Consider the following 20,026-nt stretch of genomic DNA (forward strand, 5'->3'; position numbering starts at 1 on the left):
AAGGTTAAAAATCATGGTCACCTCAACAGATGCCAAAAAAAGCACTTAATACAATTCAACATTCATTTCTGATAAAAACTCTCAACAAAGCAGGTATAGAGGGAATTTAACTCCACATAATAAAGGCCACATAGGACAAACCCATAGCTAACATCACACTCAACTGTGAAAAGGTGAGAGCTTTTCCTCTAGGATCAGGTATGACACAAGGATGCCCACACGTGCCACTTTTGTTCATCATAGTACCAGAAGTCCTAGCCACAGCAATCAGACAAGGAAAATAAATAAAAGGCATGAAAATTGGTAAGGAAGAACTAAAAATGTCACTATTTGAAGATGACAGGATACAATACATAGAAAACCCTAAAGACGATTCCAGAAGTTGCTTTCTGAGGTAGCGTGCGGTCTTTGTCGGCTTCCACCATGGCATACTGTGGCCAGGGCCAAAAAGTGCAGAAGGTGATGGTTTAGCCCATCAACCTCATCTTCAGATACTTGCAAAATACATCTCGAATTCAGGTGTGGCTTTATGAGCAAGTGAACATGCAAATAGAGGGCTGTATCACTGGTTTTGATGAGTACATGAACCTCATATTAGATGATGCCAAAGAGGTTCATTCTAAAACAAAGTCAAGAAAACAACTGGGTTGGATCATGCTAAAAGGAGATAATATTACCCTGCTCCAGAGTGTCTCCAACTAGAAATGATCAGTGAAGTGAGAAATTCTTGAGAAGGCCATGTAATTTGTTTTTTTAGATGTCCTTTGTTGTGAGTGTAGTTCCAAAACATTTGTTCTTATTGTTTTGATTACCTTTATGTTATTACCAGAGGACAATAAATGCTGTGGGATTGCATTTAACAACAACAAAAAAAGGAAACCCTAAAGACTCCTCCAAAAAACTATTAGAAAAAATGAATTCAGTAAAGTTGAAGCATAGAAAATTTACATAAAAATGCTGCATTTCTATACACTAATAATGAACTATCAGAAAGAGAAATTAAGGGGCACCTGGGTGGCTCAGTCGATTAGGCATCTGCCTTCAGCCTAGGTCATGATCCCAAGGTCCTGGGATCGAGCCCCATGTCAGGCTCCCTGCTCAGTGGAGAGCCTGCTTCTCCCTCTCCCTCTGCCTGCCACTCCCCCTGCTTGTGCTCCCTCTCTCACTCTGTCAAATGAATAAATAAAATCTTAAAAGTAAAAAGAGAAATTAAGAAAACAATCCCATTTACAACTGCATCGAAAAGAATAAAATACCTAGGGATAAATTTAACTAAGGAGGTAAAAGACCTGTATTCTGGAAACTATTAAAACAGTGAGCAAAGAAATTAAAGATGACAAAAATAAATGGAAAGACATAGAGGCATTCCTCATTTTAACTGCACTTCACAGATACTGCATTTTTTACAAATTGAGGGTTTGCGGCAACCCTATGACAAGCAAGTCTACTGTGCCATTTTTCCAACAGCATTTGCGCATTTCATGTCTCTCTGTCATATTTTATATTTCTCACAAAACTTCAAGTCTTTTCATTATTATTTTATTTGTTATGATGATGTGTGGTCAGTGATCTTTAATGTTACTACTGTAATTGTTTTGGGGTACCATGAACTCAACCCATGTGAGACAGTGTGAGCTTAATTGATAAATGTACAATCTGACTGCTGCACCGACCAGCCATTCCCAGTCTCTCTCCCTCTCCTCTAGCCTCTCTCTTCCCTGAGACACAATATTAAAAATAGGCTGATTAGTAACCCTACAATGGCCTCTAAGTATTCAAGTGAAAAGAAGAGTCGCATATTCTCTAACTTTCATTCAAAAGCTAGAAATGATTCAGCTTAGTGAGGAAGGCACGTCAAGGCCAAGAGCTAGGCCTCTGGTGCCAAACAGTTAGCCAAGTTGTGAATGCAAATGGAAAGCTTCTGAAGGAAGTTAAAAGTGCTACTCCAGTGAACACAAAAGGTAAGAAGTGAAACAGCCTTACTGCTGACGCGGGGAAGGCTGTAAGTGGTCTGGATAGATCAAACGAGCCACGTTCCCTTAAGCCAAAGTCTACTCTAGAAAAAGGCCCTAAGTCTCTTCAATCTATGAAGGCTGACAGAAGTGAGCAACCTGCAGAAGAAAAGTCTGAAGCTAGCAGAGGTTGGTTCATGAGGTTTAAGGAAAGAAGCCGTCTCCATAACGTGAAAGTACAAGGTGAAGCAGCAAGTCCTGATGTAGAAGCTGCAGCAATATCCAGGCAGCACCCTCCACCAGCAAAAAGGCTACACCTTACTGGAAGCTCAAGGTGATGGTTAGCATTTTTTAACAATACAATGTGTTGTGATTTTTTTTAAGATTTTTTATTTTTAAGTAATCTCTACACCCAATGTCGGGCTCAAACTTACAACCGCAAGATCAAGAGTTGCATGCTCTAACTAGAATTTAAATAAAAACATGAAAAAAAAAGTCTCATGCCCTACTGACTGAGCCAGCCAGGTACCCCAGCAATAAAGCATTTTTAAATTAAAGGTATGTACATTTTTTGGGCGCCTGGGTGGCTCAGTCAGTTAAGCGTCTGCCTTTGGCTCAGGTCATGATCCCAGGGTCCTGAAATCGAGTATCATATTGGGCTCCGTGCTCAATGGAGAGCCTGTTTCTCCCTCTCCCTCTGCTCCCCCTGCTCTCTCTCTGTCAAATAAATAAATAAAATCTTAAAAAAAAAAAGTATGTACATTTTTAAAGACATAAATGCTAGTGTACACTATTTAATAGACTGCAATATAGTGTAAACATAACTTTTATATGCACTGGGAAAACAAAAAATTCATTGGACTCATTTTATTGTGGGATTTGCTTTATTGTGGTAGTCTGGAACCAAACCTGCAATATCTCTGAGGTATGCCTATTCCATGCTCACAGATTGGAAGAATATCGTTAAAATGTCAACACTACCCAAAGAAATCTACAGATTGAATGCAATATGTATCAAAATAACAGTGGCATTTTTCACAGAAACTAGAGTAAATAATCCTAAAATTTGCATGGAACCACAAAAGACCCCAAATAGCCAAAGCGACCTTGAGAAAGAGGAATAAAGCTGGAGGTATCACAGTCCATGTTCAAACTACAGCACAAAGCGATAGTAATGAACACAGTATGGCACTAGCACAAGAACAGACATATAGCTCAATGAGAACAGAGTCCAGACATAAACCCACACTTTTACGGTCAATTAGTCTTTGACAAAAGGGGCAGGAATACACAAAGGGGGGAAAAGACCGTATCCTCAATAAACAGTGTTGGGAAAACTGGACAGCTACATTCAAAACAATGTAACTGGACCATTTTCTTACACCATATACAAAAATAAACTCAAAATTGATTAAAGATTTAAATATAAGACCAGAAACCATAAATTCCTTAGAAGAAAACATAGGCAGTAAGCTCTTAGACACTGGTCTGGAGCAATAATTTTTTGGACTTGTCTCCTCAGGCAAGGGCAACAAAAGCAAAAATAAACAAATGGGACTACCGGGGTGCCTGGGTGGCTCAGTCGTTAAGCGTCTGCCTTCGGCTCAGGTCATGATCCCGGGGTCCTGGGATCGAGCCCCGAGTCGGGCTCTCCGCTCGGCGGGAAGCCTGCTTCTCCCTCTCCTACTCCCCCTGCTTGTGTTCCCTCTCTCGCTGTGTCTCTCTCTGTCAAATAAATAAATAAAATATTAAAAAAAAAAAAAAATGGGACTACCAAACTAAAACGCTTTTGCACAGCAAAGAAAACCATCAATAAAATAAAAAGGCAACCTACTGAATGGGAGAAGGCATTTGCAAGTAATATAACCAATAAAGGGTTAATATCCAAAATATATAAAGAACTCACAACTCCATGTCAAAAACCAAACAATACAACTAAAAAAAGAGCAGAGAATGTGAACAGACCTTTCTCCAAAGACAACATACAGATGACCAATAGATACAAGATGCTGAACATCGCTAATCATCAGAGAAAAGCAATTCAAAACCACAATGAAATATCATCTCCAACATGTCAGAATGGTTAGTATCAAAAAGATAAGAAACAACAGGTGTTGGTGAGGATGTGGCGAAAAAGGAACTCTCGTGCACTGTTGGTGGGAATGCAAACTGGTGCAGCCACTATGGAAAGTGGTATGGAAGGTCCTCAAAAAATTAAAAACAAAACTACCATACAATCCAGTAATTCGCTTCTGCGTATTTGTATGAAGAAAGCAAAAACACTAATTTGAAAAAATTCATACACCTCTATCTTTACTACAACATTATTAACAATAGCCAAAATACAGAAGCGACCTAAGCGTCCATCGACAGATAAATGGATGAAGAAGATGTAGTATACATAAACAATTCAGCCATAAAAGAAATGAAATCACGTCATTTGCAACAAGATGAATAGATTTAGAGGGTATCATACTAAGTGAAATAATGAGTAAGACAGAAAAAGACCATACAGGGGCACCTGGGTGGCTCAGTCGTTAAGTGTCTGCCTTCAGCTCAGGTCATGATCCCAGGGTCCTGGGATCGAGCCCCGCATCGGGCTCCCTGCTCTGCGGGAAGCCTGCTTCTCCCTCTCCCACTCCCCCTGCTTGTGTTCCCTCTCTCGCTGTGTCTCTATCAAATAAATAAATAAAATCTTTAAAAAAAAAAAAAAAGAAAAAAACCATACAATTTCACTTATATGTAGAATCTAAAAACCAAAACAACCAAAACAGAAACAGACTCACAGACACAGAGAACAATATGGTGGTTGCCAGAGGAGAGGGGGGATGTAGGGAGAGGCAAAATAGGTGAAGGGAAATAAAAGACACAAACTTCCAGTTATGAAATAAATAAGACATGGGGATATAATGTACAACATAAAGAATATAGTTAATAATATGTAACAACTTTGTATGACAACTGATAGTAGCTAGATTTATACTGGTGCTCACTTTGTAATGTATATAAACATTGTATCACTATGCTGTACACCTAAAACTAATATAATACTGAATGTCGATTACATTTCAATTAAAAATATAATAACAAAATAAAATCATTTCACTCTGAAAAAGTAAAGGATAAACTGGTCCTCGGGTAGTAATAAATAATTCAATTTAACTGTATTGTTATAAACAATATAAGACCCTAGCTTATCAAGAGCCTACTTCTCCCTCTGTCTCTCAGATAAATAATAAATAAATAAAATAAATAAAAATAAAATAAATTAAAAAAAAGAATTTTTTTAATAAAAAATTACACTGGGGCACCTGGCTGGCTCAGTTGGAAGAATATGCAACTCTTGATCTCGGGGTTGAGCCCCACATGGGGTGTAGAGATTACTTAAGTAAATAAAACTTAAAAAAAAAATTAAAGCCTTTAAAAAAATGAAAAATTACAGTACAAATAATAACAGCATCATGAAAAAATTCTGAAAATAGTAGTGATCATGGTACAAAATATGAAATAATGCCACTGAATTGTATACTTAACAAGGATTGAAATGGTAAATTTTGTTATGTACATTTTACCACCATTATAAAGAAGGAAAGAAAGAAAAGAAAAACAGCAAGGTATTGTAGGGTTTATAATAAATATAGAAATAAAATGTATGAAACAATAGCAGATGGTCTGCGAAAGCAAGAATGTTGTAAGGTTCCTATAGAAAATGTGAAGGGATATAATAATAGCTCAAAATAGACTTTGATAAGACTTATATACCATAAACTCTAAAGCAACCACTTAAAAAAACAAGAGGTATAACTAGTAAATCAACAAAAGAGATGAAATGGAAATATAAAAATATTCTATTAATCCAAAAGAAAGCAAAATCAGAAGAAAAAGGGAAGAAAAAGACTGGGCAAATAAACAACTAGATGATAGAGTTAAACCCAACTATATATATATATATTGTTTCAATGTGAATATTGATACATATATTATAATGCATATTCACATTAAAACAATCATATATCAAAAACCAATTAAGGGGCGCCTGGGTGGCTTAGTCGTTAAGCGGCTGCCTTCGGCTCAGGTCATGGTCCCAGGGTCCTGGGATCGAGCCCCGCATCAGGCTCCCTGCTCGGCGGAGAGCCTGCTTCTCCCTCTCCCTCTCTCTGCTGCTCTGCCTACTTGTGCTCTCTCTCTGTGTTAAACAAATAAATAAAAATCTTAAAAAAAAAAAAAAAACAATTAAAAGGCATAGACTATCAGATTAGATTTTTAAAAAGACAACATTCTACGAAGTTGCCTATAAGAAGTACGTTATTTTTTTTAAGATTTTATTTATTTATTTATTTATTTAGATTTTATTTATTTATTTGAGAGAGAAAGAGAGAGAGCGTGAGAAGGGGGAGGGTCAGAGGGAGAAGCAGACTCCCTGCCGAGCAGGGAGCCCGATGCAGGACTCGATCCCGGGACTCCAGGATCATGACCTGAGCCGAAGGCAGTCGCTTAACCAACTGAGCCACCCAGGCGCCCGTAGTACATGTTATTTTTATTTTAAACTTTTATTTTGAAGAAAATTTCAGATTTAAAGGAAAGTTGCAAAATAGTATAGACTTCCTGAATACTCTTCACCCTGCTTCTAACAGAACCTTGCAGAACCATGGTTAAATTCTCAAAATTAGGAAATTGACATGCATACAATAATATTACTAAATTACAGAATTAATTTCACCTCTTGTCCATTAATGTCTTTTTTCTGTTCTAGGATTCATTCTGGATCCTACGTTGTGTTTAGTTGTGATGTCTCCTTCCTACCCTCCAGTCTGTGACAGTTCTTCAGGATTTCCTTGTCTTTCACGACCTTGATACTTTTTTAAGACTTTTTAAAAATTTGAGAGACGGGGAGGGGTGGGAGAGGAAGAGGGAGAGAGAGAGAGAGAGAGAACGAGCTCGAGCACACAACTAGGGGGGAGGGGCAGAGGGAGAGGGAGAAGGAAACTCCCTACTGAGCATGGAGCCCAATGCAGGACTCGAGTCCAGGACCCTGGGATCATGACCTGAGCTGAAGGCAGATGCTTAACTGACTGAGCCACCCAGGCACCCCATGACCCTGATACTTTTGAAACACTGGTTACTTGGTACAGTGTCTTTTTTTTTTTTTTTTTTAAGATTTTATTTATTTGAGAGAGAGAGAATGAGAGACAGAGAGCACGAGAGGGAAGAGGGCAGAGGGAGAAGCAGACCCCCTGCTGAGCAGGGAGCCCGATGTGGGACTCGATCCCGGGACTCCAGGATCATGACCTGAGCCGAAGGCAGTCGCTTAACCAACTGAGCCACCCAGGCGCCCCATGTACAGTGTCTTTCAATTTGGGTTTGCCTGATGTTCTGACAGTTAGATTGAAGCTGTATGTTTTGGGCAAGAATATCACGGGGGTTATGCGCTCCTCTCATGATCTGATAAATCCTATCGGGGTACATGAGGTCACTAAGTTTTATTACTGGGGATATTAACTTTGAACACTTGTTTAAGGTCGTGTTTGCCAAGATTCTCCATATAGAGTTACTATTTTCCCCTTTGTAATTAGTAAATATCATAGGGAACTACTCTGAGATTATGTAACTGTTTCTCCTCTAACTTTCACCCATTAACACTAGCATCCATTAGTGGAACTTGCCTATACCAATTTTACTACAGCGTGTGCTTCATGATAATTTTGTATTTCTACAATCCCTTCTATGCTTATTAAGTCGAGGAGAAACTCACGTTGAATATAAAAGCGCAAATCAGTTAAGAGGATAGAAAAGAATATAACATACTAAGACCAGTCAAAAGACAGCTGGAGTAGCATAGTAACACCAAAGTAGATTTCTCAACAAATGCTATTACCAGGGATTAAAAAGATCATTTCCAAAGGAGTCATTTCATCATGAGGATATCATAATCCTGAATTTTCATCCACCTAATAATGGATCCTTAAAATACATTAAGAAAAAACTGATAGAAATGAAAAGGAAAAAACCACACAACCATAGCTGGAAAAGTCCTTCTCTCATTAACTGATAGAAAAAGTGGATAAAAAATTTGCAAGGATACATTTGAACAACACTGTCAGCCAATTTTGTCCTAATTAACATTTATAGAGCATTCAACCAAACAATGGGAGAATATTGTCTTCAAGTGCACATGGAAGAACATCTACAAAGTAGACCATACTATGACCATAAAACAGATCTCAATAAATTTAAGAGGACTCAAATTATACAAAGTATATTCTCTGACCACAATGGACTACTTTTCAGAAATCAACAATGGGAATATCACTACAAATCCTACAGACTTTAAGAGGATAAAGAGATAAGAAAAGATTATAAACAACTTTAAGCCACTAAATCCAACAACTCGTTAAATAGACAAATTCCTTAATAGTTATGAATGATCAAAATTCACAAAAGAAATTATGTAACCTAAATAGCCTTATATCTATTAAAGCAATTGAATTAATCAGGGGCGCCTGGGTGACTCAGTCGGTTATGTGTCTGACGTTGGCTCAGGTCATGATCTTAGGGTCCTGAGTTCAAGCCCCGCATCAGGCTCCACACTCAGTAGGGAGTCTGCTTGTCCCTTTTCGTCTCCCCCTGCTCATGCTCTCTCTCTCTGTCAAATAAATAAATAAAATCTTAAAAAAGAAAAAGAATTAGTAAAAACTTTTCCATTAAGAAAACTCAAGGCTCAAATGGTTTCACTGGTGAATTCTGCCAAATATTTAAGGAAGGAATCATACCAATTTTACATAAAGTCTTACAGGAACTTGAAGAGGAGGAAACACTTCCTAACTTAGTCTATGCGGCATTATTCTAATTAAAAATTGGATTGTCTGGTTTTTGTTTTTTTGCTATTGAGTTGCAGGAGTTCTTTGTATTAGATATTAATCCCATATCTGATATATGGTTTTTACAAATATTTTCTCCCATTCCCTTAGGTGACGGTTTCTTTTGCTGTGCATAAGTTTCTAAGTTTGCTATAGTCCCACATGTTGATTTTTGCTTTTGTTGACTATACTTTTCATGTTTGTTTTGTTTTGTTTTGAATTGCTGTTGGCTGTATCTGTGCCAAGGATCTGCCCCACGTATAAACCTAAGGTCTTCTTAGGTCTTTCCTGAGTCTATGCCTTTCCCTGGGCATGTGTGGTGACTTTATAATTCCCCCTGTATATGTGGTTGCTTTGAATGTCCTTGTCTTCAATCTGGCTCCCAAAAGAGGAAAAAAAAAATGAAAGGGGGGGACAAAAAAGGGCTCAGCATCTTAAATCTGTTGGAAGTCACTTTGGCCACAAGGGTAAGGGCTTGCAACAATAAGAGAAGGTAGAAAAATCGCCTCTGCCTCTTGGTCTGTACCTCTGTGATCAGAAACAGTAATCAGAACACAGACCCCTAATATTTGATGGACAAGGTCTTTTTTTTTTTTTTTTTTTTTTTTGCTACTCTGGCTCCCACAAGCCAAATGCTAGCTGCTCCAGGAATAAGTGCACAGCTGCCTGCTTTCCGGCTGAAGGTGGGAGATGGGTAGCTGCTACTGTGCTCAGAGCTAACTGACCAAAATTAACTGCAATTTACTATCCATGCTCCCCTGGAAACTGCAAGCCTTCAACAGACTTGAGTTCCAAAAACAGTTACATTACATAGATTCTGCCATTGCAGTTGTTGTCCAGGTGGGGAGACAGACTCCTGGTGCTTCCTACTCTGCTACTGTCCCACAATCTTCTGGTAAATTTATTTTTGGCAAAGGTACCAAGTGCATTAAATGGGGAAAGGATAATCTTTTCAACAAATGTTGCTGGAGCAATTGGATAGTCATATGCAAAAAATCCTGAAATTTTACCTCATGTCATATGTAAAATTAACTGGAAAGGGGTCATAAATCTGAATGTTAACAGTTAAAAATATGAACCTTCTAAAGGAAAATGAGACAAAAATCATCCTGACCTTAAGTTCAGCAGATTTCTTACATAAAATACAAAAAAGAGAACCAGAGAAGAAAAAATTGCACTTAACATTAAAAACTTTTGCTAATAAAATGAAAAAAATCAAGCCACAGACTAGGAGAAAATTTTTGCTAAACATACTGGAGAGAAGACTTGTATCTACAATAAAGACTTCCTATAGCTCAACAATAGTTAAGACAATCCCATTTTTTTAATGCATAAAATATTTGAAGGACATTTCACTAAAGAAGATGGCAAATAAGCACATGGTAAGATGCCTACATTATTAGTTATTAGGGAAATGAAAATTATAACCACAATGAGATACCACAACACACCCATTAGAATGAGACTTGGAGTAACTGGAACTTTAATAACTGGTGGGAATGTAAAGTGGTAACCACTTTGGGAAACAGTTTGGCAGTTACTTAAAAAGTTAAACATGAACCTATCTTAGAATTCCACTCCTTCATACCTCCCCAAGAGAAATGTGAGTATATGCCTGTCTACACCAGACTCATAGAAAAATATTCACAGTATCTTTTGCGATAGCTAAGATCTGGATACATACTGAATGTCAATTAATAGGTAAGCGAATAAACAAACTGTGGTACATCCAGACAAAGAAATACTACTCAGTGTTAAAAAGGAATGAACTAGGAGTGCCTGGGTGGCTTAGTCAGTTAAGCATCTGACTCTTGATTTCGGCTCAGGTCAGGATCTCAGGATTGTGAGACTGACCGCATGTTGGGCTCCATGCTGGGCGTGGAGCCTGCTTAAGATTCTCTCTCTCCCTCTGCCCCTCCCCCGCTAAAAAAAAGGGAATGAACTATTAGTACATGCAACATGGATAAACTCAAAATTATACCAGAAGCAGCTATGCAAAAACATATGTAATGTAGAATTCTATTTAAATAGAATTCCAGGAAATACAAACTAATTTACAGTGACACAGAGCTGATCAGTGGTTGCCTGGGGACAGGTGGGGATGAGAAGGGGATGAGAAGGGCCTGAGAAAGCATTTAGGGGTAATGGATATGTTTATTATCTTGTATTGATGGCCCCTTGGGGGTACCTATATTTTTTAAAGCAGAACATTATTATATTTGAATACGCAACTTCTATACAACCAAAAAGTAAAACATCACAGTAAAATGAGAGCACATGGTATTTCATTTGCAATGCATGGCAAATAGTTAACATCCTTAATCATAAATGATCTCTTAGAAGCCAGTAACAAAAACACTAATATTCTAAGGGAAATGAAAAAAAAAAAAAACACAGAGGAAAATGAAATAACGATTAATAATGTTTAAGGACATACGAAGATGACTAAACTGAACAGTAAGAAAAGCAATTTTTTTTGTAATACCACACTGTCAAATATTTAAACATTGACATGTAATGTTTGTACTGTTTAAGAAAACAGAAGTCTCATAAACAAACACTGGGAGACAAGATTGATGAGGACAATCTATACCATTTGGGGAAAATTTCTACTTTTGACTCAGAATATAAATTTTGGATATATTTAATTCCAATAAGGTGGAAATACTAGAACTATTTCAACAAATTAGCCAGAGGAATTTAAAATAATTTATATATAACGCATGTAAGGGGCGCCTGGGTGGCTCAGTCGTTAAGCGTCTGCCTTCGGCTCAGGTCATGATCCCAGAGTCCTGGGATTGAGCCCCACATCGGGCTCCCTGCTCTGCATGAAGCCTGCTTCTCCCTCTTCTCCCCCTGCTTGTGTTCCCTCTCTCGCTGTGTCTCTGTCAAATAAATAAATAAAATCTTTTAAAAAAATAAAAAATAAATAAAGCATGTAACTGCCTAGAAAATTTGTACCTAATATATGGGTCCAAAAGACTACTAGCATAACAATGTGTTCATCAACATGGGGGTATATATATATCAAAATTTATTAAACACTATACTTTGAATAGGTGCAATAATCAATTATACCTCTGTAAAGTTTATGAAAACGCTGACAAATCAGAGAGTAAAAGTTTAAGTAAAAGAACAAGGAACTAAAAAAAGATACAAGTAGGAAGATAACCACTAGAACAAAAACAGAAATATTTCTAAATAAAAGATATTTATACACAAGAAAGGGACTTTTTTTTTTTTTTTTTAGATTTTTTATTTATTTATCTGAGAGAGAGAATGGGAGACAGAGAGCATGAGAGGGGTAGGATCAGAGGGAGAAGCAGACTCCCCGCTGAGCAGGGAGCCCGATGTGGGACTCGATCCCGGGACTCCAGGATCATGACCTGAGCCAAAGGCAGTTGCTTAACCAACTGAGCCACCCAGGTGCCCCATACAAGAAAGGGACTTTTAAAACCAGCAACAGAACAAGAGTTAGTGTGGGGAGGGGGGTGCACACGGACAGAAATACTTCAAGGGGGTTCACAGGGCCAAAGCTATTTTAATAGTAGTAAAATATTCTTTGCCTTTTTAATTCTAATTCTATCATGAGTGTACAATGGGGTTTTCCTGGAACTGTAAGAAATATATCACAGATTAAATGCAGAAAGTTATGAGAATCCAGCTGGATTCTACCTGGTTCTGGCTAGATTCTGATATCTGTTGTTGCATATAATAATAAGCTGAATATTAAAAAGATCTGCAAAACTGTAAAACCATACTCATTTTTTTTGTTTGTGAATAAATATTATTTCTCATTTAAAATATTGTTTCTGTTAACATGTACTGGGCTTTCATGATTTTTAAATAAAGTAATAAATGAACATAGTATTTTTAAAATTTCTCAGTTTTAATCTTCTGGCAGGGCACATATTCATAAATAAAACCCACATAAAGAAGATCCTGTGGGGGTGCCTGGGTGGCTCAGTCGTTAGGCATCTGCCTTCGGCTCAGGTCATGATCCCAGGGTCCTGGGATCAAGCCCCGCATCGGGCTCCCTGCTCAGTGGGAAGCCTGCTTCTCCCTCTCCCACTCCCCCTGCTTGTGTTCCCTCTCGCTATATCTCTGTCAAATAAATAAAATCTTTAAAAAAAAAAAAAAAACCCTTTGGGGTCCTCAGTGCTAGAGAAATACTATTGTCAGTCAGTCATCACTGAACTCCCCAGAGAGTTCCCTTGGCCAAGATGCAGCCCTGTCAAAGGACTGGCTGAACGGTCTAAAGGAGGGCTCTTCAGGCTAAACTGGTGCCCTCGACCTGCAGTCTGCAGGCTGCTAGATATTCCTGGTTCATAACAAGCTCAGAGAGAGCAAACCTTTAAAAACACTTACAGCAATTTTACATTGCCACACAACCAAGCACATGATCAACGGATTTATATTTTGTAGGTCTTTTTTTTTTCCTTCCATTTTTCTAATTGTTCATTTTACTGTATTTTACAAAAGTGTTGGTTTGCAACAGTCTGGAAATGTTTAAAAGCAATCATTCACCACATATACATTGAGAAACACTGAACTAGGTGTCTTCTAATTAAATAGCAATTGGGATGATTCTTTCTTTTTAATTCTTTATTTAAATTCACTTTAATTAACCTACAGTGTATTAGTTTCAGAGGTGGAATTCAGTGATTCATCAGTTGTACTTAACACCCAGTGCTCATTACATCAAGTGCCCTCCTTAATGCCCATCACCCAGTTACCCCAAACCCCCACCTACCTCCCCTCCAGCAACCCTCAGTGTGTTTCCTAGAGTTAAGAGTCTCTTATGGTTTGTCTCCCTGATTTTGTTTGATTTTATTTTTTCTTCCCTCCCACAATGTTCATCTGTTTTCTTTCTTAAATTTCAAAGCAAGTGCGATGATTCTTAAAGCAAAATATTTTCAACAGATATTATTTCTACATGATTAATGACATTCAAGAGAGCTTCCCCTATGTATACTGCTTCTAATGTAAATATCAACTGTCCTTAAAATGGAAATTAATAATGATAAAGAAGATCATACATACCCTCTTCAGTGAAGAATTTTTCTACAGGTCCCACAAACTGATTGATTTCATTAAGTTCATCTTGGCTAACTTCTGGAAACGGGAAAACTTCTTTCTAAAAATGATAAACATTTACTAAAAATTTAATTTTTAGCAACCTCCCATCATGGTAATATCAGTCAAAAGGGGAGGAAACAGAGTTGCTAGATTCCATATGTGGCACTCATTGATGGAAGTAGAATGCAGATTCTGGAACCACCGAGACGGATCTTCTGCCCAGCTTTCCCTATCAGTAACAAGTTCCACTGAGTGTCCCATGAAACAAAGAGCCCTAACATTTCAAAGCCCTGGGTTCTGTTCCCTGATTTGCACTGCAGCCTGCTAACTGGGTGGCCTTAGCCAAACCCCTTCCCCTCTCCACGCTTCCACTGTCCTACCCATAACATGCAGGTAAATATTTACTCAAGGGTGTGGGGAGGGTTGTGAAAGGCAATAGGATAGGAACGCTCTCTACTGAAATGTAAAATTCTACGCTGGTTATTTTGGGAGTTTGAAGATGCTGCACTGACAAGAATACATGGTGGTGACAAGGCCTCCCATCTCACCAGGTTCTCACCTGGCTACGCACTCCAGCCTCTGTCCCTCCTGTTCCGAGGACATTTACTCGCAGGAGATCACTGCAGGAGACCCAGCTGTTGAGCCACATCAACCTGAATTCAACTCTGGCTCTACCACTTATATGTGTGACTTGGCCTTTCTCAGGATCAGCTTCCCTCTCCTCAGAACGGGAGGCTCAAAAGAAATAAGGTGTGTCCTAGAATATGAAGAAGCTGTTAATTATTTGTATAAGACACTGGCTCTGCTCTCATTTCTGCCTCACAGCCTGGAAAAGAGCTGAGCTTCAAGTCTGTCTCAAACTACTAAATGGCCAATGTTTCTGGCTGACCTAGGATTCCTCACTAAGCCATCATTATATGTTGCCTAAAATCTTCCTGCTGTGTCCTTAGCTCCTCTGGCTTTCTGGGTTCCTGCTACCCCTGCAGTTGCCAGAGCAGCTCAAGGACTTGGATGAGTACTTGGATTTGGTCTCACAACAGCTGAGAAGTGATGTCCCAGGCCACAGGCTGCTAGCCCCCAGGAGCCCTGCCTCTCCTCATGGCACCTCCCACCGAGTGTTCAAGAAAGGTCTTCAAAGCAGGAGTCCTCAGTCTTCCCCCGCTAGCCTCTTGTGTATCTAGTCAGCCACTGAAGCCTGTCCACTCTAGTAACATGCTCCCAAGTCTGTTTTCTCCTCTCAGGACCCAGGACTACAGGCTTGTGGTGGGTCCCTATCCAAAAGTGACAGCAGACTTAAAAGAATTCCTGCCCCCCAACCCTGCCCCGGGCCATCCCTGACCCCACCCTCAAGATGGTCTAGACAGAAAATATGCTGAGACTTTCATCACTCTACAGCCTCTCAGAACAAAGCCAGCTGCTTAGCTGAACATACAGAGGTTCAACCCAGGCCCTTCAGAGCTTCACTGGTTCCTGTGGGCTTGTGCAATAGGTGTTAGAGGACGATGATTTCCTTCTGATACCAGTGAGCACACCAGGTGAGAAAAGAGATGAGCCTGGCAGCTAGTTGGCCCTCACCTACGACCAAAGGGTAACTGCTGCAGGAAGAGAGAGCTCAAGTGCATATAAGAACAAATCTCTGACAGCAATGTTCAAAAACCCAGTGGGGTGCCTCAGGGGTGCTGGGCTTGATTTCTATCAACGGTTTTTAAATTTTTTGAAGCAGTGGAACCGGTTTCTCAAATAAGTCTACTACAGAAGCCAAATACGTAAAACAGGTAAAAGCCGAGCTGCTAAGTTTGAGGCTGTGGGTGGGAAGGTCACCCAAATGCCTCCCATTCAACTCCCCACTAGCCCCTGCAGTAACCCCTGGGACATTTCCAGGAATAGCAAGGGGCCAACCGAGGGCAGTGTGACAGCTATAGGCCTAGAGGACCTTGAAGGTTTTTCTTTTTCAGAGATTCTAAGCACATCAGATGCCATGTTCCTGCTCAAACCGCAGTAATGCTATGAATGAGAGGATGTCAGCTTGAGTCAGGGCAGTAGCACTGGAGGGGCTTAAAGGTGGTCAGATTCTAAATATATCCCAAAGGTAGAGAAAACAGATTTGCTGTTGGCTTAGACGTGGATTACAAGAATAAGAGGCATCCAAGGGGACTCCAGATGCTTGGCCTGAACAAGTGGGACAACAGAGCCACCACCATCGACGATAAAGATGACTGGGGGGAGGAGCAAGATTGGGTGGTAACACCAGGAACTCAGTTTCAGATACGCTAAATCTGAGGTGCCTATTAGACATCTAAGTGGAGCTTCTGGGTAGAAAGGTAGACATCAAGAGCCTGGAGTTCAGGTGAGAAATCTGAACTGGAGAAATATATTAGAGTCGTCAGGATACCGATGATATTTAAAGCCACAATACTAAATTAGATTAAAGGAAGAGTTGTGGATAAAAAGAGAAGTCTATAGACTGAGCCTCAGAAAACCCCAACTTTGAAACACAGAACCATACATACAGAGAACAAACTAATGGGTGCGAGAGGAGGAGGTAGGAGGATGGGAAAAATGGGTGAAGACAAGTGGGAAGTACAGGCTTCCAGGGATGAAAAGGTACAGCATAGGGAATCTAGTCAATGGTACTGTGACAGTGTTGTATGGTGACAGGTGGCAGCCACACTTGTGATGAGCCTAAGTATAGACTTGTCAAATGACTATGTTGTACACCTGCAACTAATGTAACATTGTGTGTCAACTATACTTCAATTAAAAAAAAGAAAAAAGTTTCAACTGAAAGTAATATAACACTGTATGTTAACTATACTGGAGTGTATAATGCTAAGTGCAATAAGCCAGTCAGGGAAGACAAATACCGTATGATTGCACTAATATGTGGAATTTAAGAAACAAATGAGCAAAGAGGAAAAAAGAGAGAGACAAACTAAGACTCTTTTTAAAAAGATTTTACTTATTTAAGAGACAGAGGGAACTAGAGAGAGAGAGAGAGAGAGCGCGCACAGAGAGGGAGAGTGGGAGGGAGAAGCAGACTGCCTGCTGAGCAGGGAGCCCACCGCAGGACTCAATCCCAGAATCTGGGATCATGACCTGAGCCAAAGGCAGATGCTTAAACAACTGAGCCCCCCAGGCACCCCAAGAAAGACACTTTTTTTTTTTAAAGATTTTATTTATTTATTTGACAGAGAGAGACACAGCGAGAGAGGGAACACAAGCAGGGGGAGTGGGAGAGGGAGAAGCAGGCTCCCCGCAGGGAGCCCGATGCGGGACTCAATCCCAGGACCCTGGGATCATGACCTGAGCTGAAGGCAGTCGCTTAACCAATTGAGCCACCCAGGCGCCCAAGAAAGACACTCTTAACTGAAGAGAACAGATGGCTGCCAGAGCATAGGTGAGTGGAGGAATGGGAAATAGGTGAAGGGGAATTAGAGTACACTTACATGATAAGCACTGAGTAATGATTAGAATTGTTGAATAACTATATTGTACACCTCAAACTAATGTACCACTGTATGCTAACTACACTGGAATTAAAAATTAAAAACAATGTAAAAAAAAAGGAAAATTCCTAACTCTGACTGGGCTAATCAGAAAGACTGGGCAACGTTTAGAGGTTAAGGAGCCAAGAAAGAACCAGCATAGGAGACTGAGAAGGATCAGCCAATGAAGTCAACAGAAAAGCCAGGAGAGAATGGTTTTTTAGAAGCCAGGAATGATGAACTGTGTCAAGGAAGATGAGAACAGACCACTAACTGACCTCACAAGAGAGCAGCTTTAGCAGATTGTTAAGGACAAAAGCTGGAATGGTCTGAGTTCAAGATGCAGCAGAGAGGGAACAATCACTGATGTAGATGAGAAAGGAGAGAATTACTGGATCAATGCCCTTGAGTAGGTGAGAAGGCATGGGGTCTAGTGATCAGGCTGGTTTTTGCTAAGAGTAGATAGTTCATCCATAGTAATCGAGTGTAGACCCTAGGGGCACACATGTGGGGAGGAGGGGTAAATTCCGTGGTGGAGGTTCTCCTTTGACTGCATGTACTTCCTCAGTGAAACAAGAAGCCAAGCTGATGGGTAAGTGAGGATGGGGGAGGTGGTACATGAAGCTTGGAGAAAAAGAAGCATGAAAGATTTGTTTTTTCACCAGTGTCCTGCAAGGCATGATGGACGTTCCAGGACCGAGTGCCCCAAGAGCCCCAGGTTCTGGGAAAAATGGTTTCTCAAACGTTAAAAACGGGCTTTGCACTTCCTAGCAGGGCAAGCCACTCTGCGTTTCAACTTCTGCACCTGTATCGCCTGACTGATTAGAGGAACAGTCTAAGAAAAGCCAGAGAATAACTCCTTAAACAACACAGTACCATCCAACATTTCAGCCTACCTCAAAACATTTTAAACACATTTTTTTTTCTTTGCTTTCCACGGCACTTTTAGGGGAGGGCAAGTACCACTTTTACTATTTTGTAGATTAGTAAACTCAGGCACAGGAAAGTGAAATGAGTAACTCAAGGTCACAGACTACCAAGCGGTGAAGCGGGCAAACATTACCTATTCCGCTGCCTCTTGCACCGACACGGTACCTGACAGTTTAAAAAGCATTTCCGCGCACTACGAATCTCATTTTACAACACATCTGTGAGGCAGTACATATAACTAGCTTCATTTTAAGGCTGAAAGCACGGAGGCTGAAAGTCACAGAACCAAGGTCAAATCCATTAACAAGAGGATGACGAGTGCTCGATGAGTGCCGCCTACTGAGTGACAGCTAGGTTACTACTGGGTTCTACCACCTACGGAAGGGACCGGGTGTGGAAGGCACCTTGGAGCCTGCCTGCTGAGGCAAGGTGAGGCGCTGGAACTCAAGCTGTGAAAGCGAAGGAGCCGCTGGAAACGGACAGAGGGCGCTACGGTCACAGTCTGAGCTGTTCAGGAAACAAGAGAGGAAGCCCCGCACATTTCCGGGGCAGAACGCCGAGTTGAGGGTTGCCCAGGGACCGCCTCGCCTAGGGCTTCCCAAACTGACCTAACAAGAATTAGCTGTCAGAACTGTAGACCGAGTGTCCGGGCCCCGTAAAGGACCCTTCCCTTTCCCTGGAAAGATTCTAGTGGGACTCAGGAACTTGGGAGTTTTAGCACACCCCCCGCCTGGCGGGCGTACTTGTCAGCCAGGTGTGGGGACTCTCACTTCGACCCCTTTCCTTGCTAAATGGCAAAACGCGGGAGGCAAGAGCGAGGGTCGGCCAGCGCTCGGCGTTACCTTCTCGATTTTGCCCAGGAAGAGCTCCTTGGCGAAAGCTCGGCTCGGCGGACTAGTGCGCAGCAGGCGCCGGCTCGTGGCGAAAGCCACCAGAGCCCGGGAGGCACGCGCCGCTACCGCCCTGCGCAAGAAGAGGGCCGCGACACCCATGCTGCCCGCCGCGGCCATCCCCGCGCCGACTAGTCTTTCTTAAAGCCTCAGTCACGTTCACCCTACAGGCGCCTCCCGATGACGCCACTGGCCTGGGCCACGCCCCTGGCTTGCACCACCCCTCCCGTCGCCATTGCGCTTGCGCGGCCTCCCACAAGCCGGGGGTGTAAGGGGGGAGGTCGAAAGGGCGGGCCGGCGCCATGTTGCCAGCTTCTAGCTGGGCCGTTAACGGCGGCGGGAAGGGCTTTGATTTCACGTACTGGTGGGTGGCGGCGTCAGTGGCGGCGGGGGGAAACTTCTCAGCGCTCGGGAGCCGAAGCGGAGGCCCAGCTGTCTCCGCTTGCTTTCCTGCTGCCAGTTGGGGCAACGAGGACGTGGCAAATCTAAGGAAAAGGCCATGGGAGGGGGATTCATAATACTGGTTCTCTCTGGAGGGGAACTCAGTAGCGTAATGTTGTGTTTTTTAAGGGGATTTGTGAGGATTCCTTTTGATTCATAGCTTTCATATATGTTACATATACTTATTTTGTCAGGGGAAAATAAAAGGCTTGTTCTGCCAGAGAGGGGTCTGGGTAGAATCCTGACTCACAACTATGGGAAATGTTGAGGGAGCAGAAGGCAAGCTGAGGACAAAACACAAGCTGATACCCCGCAACCCCCACAAACTGCCCCCCCCCCGCAAGGTGGGATCTGTGTGACATTCCTCAGGCACTCCTGGCTGCCCTAAAGCG

General features: G+C 41.2%; 1 protein-coding gene and 1 pseudogene across 3 annotated transcripts in view; one reads left to right on the plus strand and one right to left on the minus strand.

The window, feature by feature from the left end:
- ACAD9 (acyl-CoA dehydrogenase family member 9) overlaps positions 1-19,359 on the minus strand; it is a 44,086-nt gene extending 24,727 nt beyond the window's left edge. The window contains exons 1-3 of one of the 3 annotated variants that reach the window (XM_045904249.3): positions 19,146-19,278; positions 14,448-14,645; positions 13,853-13,946 (exon numbers count right to left, since the gene is read on the minus strand). In XM_045904249.3, the coding sequence (XP_045760205.1) occupies positions 13,853-13,946; positions 14,448-14,537 (184 nt within the window). In that variant the 5' untranslated portion in view covers positions 14,538-14,645; positions 19,146-19,278. Of the gene's footprint in view, positions 1-13,852; positions 13,947-14,447; positions 14,646-19,145 lie in introns of all 3 variants that reach the window. The other 2 variants (XM_045904247.3, XM_045904248.3) reach the window with 2 other exon arrangements.
- LOC123864032 (small nuclear ribonucleoprotein E-like) lies at positions 408-834 on the plus strand (annotated as a pseudogene).
- Positions 19,360-20,026: the final 667 nt, after the last annotated feature.

This window comes from Mirounga angustirostris, unplaced genomic scaffold, assembly GCF_029215605.1.
Source record: "Mirounga angustirostris isolate CCGP_5_RB_7025 unplaced genomic scaffold, mMirAng1.0.hap1 SCAF_1, whole genome shotgun sequence".
In the NCBI taxonomy this organism is placed as follows: Eukaryota; Metazoa; Chordata; class Mammalia; order Carnivora; family Phocidae; genus Mirounga; species Mirounga angustirostris.